The 5754-nt window shown below is 40.8% G+C and overlaps 1 protein-coding gene across 1 annotated transcript in view; it reads right to left on the bottom strand.

The window, feature by feature from the left end:
* Positions 1-500: 500 nt before the first annotated feature.
* The window catches only part of LOC118424287 (60S ribosomal export protein NMD3-like), a 9742-nt gene continuing 4488 nt past the window's right edge, over positions 501-5754 (bottom strand). Inside the window, exons 5-11 of the mRNA XM_035832832.1 lie at positions 5160-5184; positions 4958-5054; positions 4617-4734; positions 3222-3373; positions 2046-2161; positions 1645-1827; positions 501-1056 (exon numbers count right to left, since the gene is read on the bottom strand). Of these exons, the coding sequence (XP_035688725.1) occupies positions 849-1056; positions 1645-1827; positions 2046-2161; positions 3222-3373; positions 4617-4734; positions 4958-5054; positions 5160-5184 (899 nt within the window). The 3' untranslated portion in view covers positions 501-848. The remainder of the gene's footprint in view (positions 1057-1644; positions 1828-2045; positions 2162-3221; positions 3374-4616; positions 4735-4957; positions 5055-5159; positions 5185-5754) is intronic.

Below are 5754 nucleotides of genomic sequence, written 5' to 3'. Positions count from 1 at the left end.
CTCAACAATGAAGGATAATTAGGCAGGTAGGCATAAAGGATACACCTTTGCTCAACATAGAATGAATGATACCAATATTCTTTCCTGTACAGTAGTTTCAGTCATATGAAAGGGGTTGTATATATTCTAAACTTATTTGTCTATGCAATAATTCTGCCACATACATGTAAATATGTCACATTCTGCCATTCATCTCAACAATCAGCAGCTGTACTCATTCACAATTGTCAGCTCTCCATCTGAGCTTCCTAACTTCCCAACTCTAAAATTTTCTTCCTACTACTACTACTATCTTAAAAAGAGGAGACCCTTCACATAATTACCTGGCACAAAATTTCTACTGTTTCTTAACTACAAACCCCTAATTCTGTCATCTGCTCATTGACATCCTTTAGGTCCTGTAATACCCCTGTCACATTATTCACGATCTTCGGGCGTATCGATGGAAGATCGGCCATATTTAAGATCGACAGAGGGTTGCACATATTTTTCATCTGGAAACCGTCCCTGTCACATATAAGCGATACTTTGTACCTTGTACAATTGTTGTGCAATAAAGTTATTATTATCAGCAAGGCTCGGGCAATTACCGCAGAATCGTCATCTGATGGATTTTCACCAAATGTGACGGGGTTAAAGGCCACTATCCTAACATGCACTTTTTGTGCAACCTGCAAGGTGGCTCTTCTACACTAGTCTGTCATCATGTCAGCCCCATCTTCCCCTGTAGCATCCTAAGAGATGTGCAGATCATCTGCTCATTAAAAAAAATCCTTTAGGTCCTGTAAAGGCCACTATCCTAACATGCACCTTTTGTGCAACCTGCAAGGTGGCTCTTCTACACAAGCCTAGTCTGTCATCATGTCAGCCCCTTCTCCCCCTGTAGCATCCTCAGAGATGTGCAGATCTTCCAGCATCTCCTGCAGGCTGATTCTGGGAGCATCATCATCGTCTGTGTCCGACTCCACCGCCAGTTTCTCTGCATCTCGGTAGATGTTGACATCTTTCCTGTACAGCGGGTCTTCCTCAAGGTCTTCAAGGAACTCATTATAGTCCCTGAGTAGAAGTGAACAGAGAAATCATTATCTACCTTCCAGCTAACTACTATAATGACAATCAGGTAACAATGTTCATGAAAATGCAGAATGTTTTCCTTGTAGCATTTTGTCATGCTACTCACACACAATAATCAGGTCATTAACATAATTATGCTCTAGAGGCTCACACTATTGTTTGTATGTGAGTAAAAAAAATACTAAAATTCACAATAACAGCTAGTATCCAATCTAAGCCGATATGCTAATGACAGAAAAAGTTGAAAGAAGATCACACACACCAGCAAAAATCCTACAAGCCTCTGTACAAGTGACTGTAAAACTTGGTAGAAATGACTATAGACCCTACTCTACTTCGCTCTTGTTATTTTCCTGAACTGGTAAGCCCCGAAACGTGTAATTGCCTGATTATATAATCTGTTCATTTTCCAATAGGTCCAACATCCAGTCCACCGAATTTTTTCAGGCCCGGTTTGTCTGGACTGGTCTAATAAGAAAAAAATGGTTTTGTACACTGCACCAGTACCCACCCCTAATGGTAAAGGGTTCAAATGGAAACGGATCTATATGTACAAAGTTAACGTCGTACCTCTCCATAGAGTCAGTATCCATAGTCTCCAACTCCTTTGCCAGTCTCTTGAGTTTCCAGTTGCGTCTGCGGTGACGTTTACTCTTGTCAAACACCTTCTTCACCAGGACAACATCAGGGAGACGGTCTGCTTTCATCTTGTCCAGAAAGTCGTTGTTGACATTGGCATTAGAGAGGTCAAACCTTAAAAAGAAATTATGATTATACATGGTAACATAGCACGTCAACCGATGATGATGGTAAGGTGCAACATGGCAGATACAAATTTGTGTACACATGATCTTGGCATCCAACTTAGTCAGTATTTACCTATAGATACTACAGATCTTTTTTTTACCCATCATTATTTTTGCACTCAGCATTGGATAGAGTTCCATAGAATGTACTTGCTGTGACCTTACCCATGCACCAGGTCCCCAGCCCTCAGCAGGTGCCCCAGGTGGGTCCGACAGTGGTACTGGTTGTCGTTCATCCCGAGGTCTGACGATCGCGCCACCCACACATCCGCCAGGAGATGCTGAGGAAACAACACAACATGCAGAAGTTTAAGTACCATGTCAGTGGTCGAATATTTTTTTTTCGGTGTTCTGCAATATTGCAGAATGTCAAAATTTTCTTCGATCAGCAATTTTGAAATATCTTCAGAATCTGCAAACTTATGCACAAGTCTCCATACAACATCCAGCTCAAACTGAAAATGCCTTTTTTTCATATCTTATAGTAATACCTAGCTTTGCAAGTTGCAACTCATAAAATTACGGTAACCGTAATTCTTTACTCCATTTCTAATTTCAGTCTTCACCGAACCTTCTCTGCAGTCGGTTCTATTTAAGCCAACAAAAATTTACGAAAAAACATTAAAAAATTTTAATCACGATGCAAGGTTGGTACGTGCCGAACACTGCATGTTCATAGGAACCTGCTGATTGGCTGTCATACATATCTTCAAGCAGATGCTGAGGTGGAAGGTTTCTTTTCTAACTAGTTTCACTGAGATTAGGTCCCTTTAACAATCTAAGCCTCAATCGTTTTCGTTTCATTTTTGCTACCTAACAGCAAGGTATCTTAAATGCAATTGAATCCATTGATTTTAGTACAATGTTTACAGTATCCAAAAATTGATATTTATTTCAGTCATTAAATACCCAGGCCAAAAGAGTTTCCAACATTATGCAGGAAAGGATAATAAGGATAGAAAAAAATTGTGATTAGGGGATGTTATGTTCAATGGGAGGGTATTGCAAGACAAGGTCTATACAAGTCATAACAACTATAGCATTAGCCACCATTTCCTCCCCACTACTGTAAATGCAGAAAGTTTCGCAGTGGTTTGATGGTCGCAGTTTTTGCGGTGGCTGCTTCACCGCAAACTTAAAACCACCGCGAACATTTTTCCATGGCAGTAAGAGACTGCAGTGCATGATGCTAACGCTAACTTAAAACCACTGCAAAAAGTCCTTTTCCCACTACCGTGAAATCAAATCCCCACAAAATCGAATGCATTTTACAGTATTATCTAATGGTCATTTGGACAATTTTTTTTCCAACTGTTACATATTGTTTCCATGGTGTGGTACCTTGTGAGACTTGGCGCCCTCCCCGGCCACATGTACGCGCTCATGATGGCGGATAGGCTCCACCTCCAGTACCATGTACTCTGTCAGCTGTCTGGGCTCACACAGGGACTGGAACGGGGTTCTCCAGAAAACAGGAGCTGTCACATCCGCAACTACATAAAAGTAACAAGTTATACGACTGCTCTATACAGTAGTTAAGTACACCTGCTTGAACACAGTATTGAATGTGATATACATGTAGAATATTGTAAATGCAGAAACTTTCGCTGTGGTTTAATGTTCACGGTTTTTCGAGGTGGCCGCTTCACCCGTAATAACTGTGAACATTTTCCATGGCAGTAAAAGACTACAGTGCATGGTGCTACCGCGAACTTAAAAAACACCGCGAAAAGTCATTTTTCCCACTACCGCAAAATTGAATCCCTGCAAACTTAAATGCATTTACAGTACAACATGCTGTATTCCATCTCACCTGCAGTACATGTACATTTTTGTACCAGCCCAACTGTTAGCCTGTGTTTACACAAGCTAGGGCGGCGGCAATCGTAGGGCCGGCCACTAGGGGCGCGATTTTAGTCAGGCTACCCAACTGTGAGCCTCAGACGAATTTTGACAGAGCAATTAGCACAGAGTGTGTTCAAATCATTCTATGGATGGCCGGGTGATAACAGTAGAACGGCCCAAGTATGACATAAATTTTGTATGTATAACTCCTTGAGACTTTAGACTTTATTTTGAACTTTATTTTATTTTTATGTGTAAATCAAGCTCCCTTTTGAAGAATGTTGCACCTACAAGCTGACAAAAGTATAATATGGGAATTAGATATTACATCAGATAACAGCCGAGATGATTTTAAGAAATCTAAATGTGCATCCAAACAGTTCAGTGAGCAGATAAGGCAAGCAATCGAGTCCTTAGTTTGCAGAATGCATGGATTTAAAGGCCGAAGGTTTGTCTCTGAACCATAAGGCCCAAGGGTTTGAATCCCAGCTGCTGTTGCTCAACCATTATAGTCTATCAGATTAAAAGGTCAAATTTAAAATCCGGTGGTTCATTTTGAATCCTATTGAGTGCCCAAGGCACGAGACGTCGCAACGTTACTAGGTTGGTTTGGGGTGCATGCACCCCCAGCAAATTGTGAAATCTAGACACTCTGAAACAATGTTTCCTGCATTTTGAGGTGTACATTATGCTGGTAGACTAAGCTGTTCAATGGCATCTGGTGAAAAATTGCACAAGGGAGACAGTTTTATCATATCTTATCATAGATTTTTGTCCGTCACAGAGGACGGAATGGTCAAAAATTTTTCCATCCCCATCTGCAAAATTCCGTCAAAGGCTACAACCCTGCTCCTCAGCAAGTTGAACTGTTTGACTTTGACTATGACTTACTTTGCAGTGTAGAGGGGTCGATGATGTGAACAGTAGTGGATACCCGCAGACACACACAGATCTGGTTCAGGTTCCCTAACTGCTGGGCCAGCTTGGGGGGGAGGCACACAATATTGTCCTGAAACAAACAAACAAAACTACATTCAGTAATGCACATATGAATATAACACTGTAGACACTGCAGATAGTGTTACAGTAGGGTCCTGATCATGAGGTACTGTATATGGCTGTCTGTAACTACAAATGTATAGATCCAATGCTCACTGTATAATGTGCTGTGTCTACACAAAGTGACCACAGATATGTAACACAGTTTTTTTCAGCATTTCTTACAAAGGTACCTTGCAAACAGGAACTATCTCCACAGAGAAGGTGCTTTTGTAGTTGTAAGTGTTACTCTTCACATCGTGGGACAGCAGCTTCTCTGATGTCTTATACCTGCAGAGTGAACAGTGGGACAAGCAGACTGGTCAAAAGAAAGCTCATAATCACATGATATTCCATTTTGGAAATAAACAATTACATAAAATCAGAACTTAATACTTTTTGATGGATAGCCACTCCAACCCTGGAATATAGCAAGTATACTTAACAATAGAAAATGTCATGATCATATAACACTAAAAATTGAATTTAATAGGCAAGCCATTTTAGTAAGCAAGTTTTCGACAATGACACAGGGGGAGCAAATGTACTGCAAGTTGCATATTTTAGACAAAATATCATCCATAAAAGTATATTTCATCAGCATCATAAATTGTACCTAAGTTGTTTTGAGCTTCATAGATGCCTCAACTTCAAATGAAAAAGAAATGCTCCACCTTGCCCATAGTAAACAACAATAATAATAGTAACGTTATGTAGTATTCGATACAGGTGTTTCGGACTGTGTGATAAACCGCTGTATCACACAGGCTTTGAAGTTTTATTACACAGGCTTCAATCGAATAAATCTGTGCACACCAGCGTTCCCAGCCCTTCCGCAGATCAGATCACCCTCCGGCCTTCGGGCGATCCAACCTACGGTCGGGCTGGTACCTCGGATGATATGGAGTACACTGTGTTGTATTCTATATGTACGTTTACCCTGCAAGGTACCACCTGCCTGGAGAAAGTCTACAAACTTCTTGGCATCTTG

The sequence above is a fragment of the Branchiostoma floridae genome, chromosome 10 (assembly GCF_000003815.2).
Source record: "Branchiostoma floridae strain S238N-H82 chromosome 10, Bfl_VNyyK, whole genome shotgun sequence".
Taxonomy (NCBI): domain Eukaryota; kingdom Metazoa; phylum Chordata; class Leptocardii; order Amphioxiformes; family Branchiostomatidae; genus Branchiostoma; species Branchiostoma floridae.
Note: the sequence above shows the minus strand (reverse complement) of the source record. Positions and strands in the feature narration are given on the sequence as shown.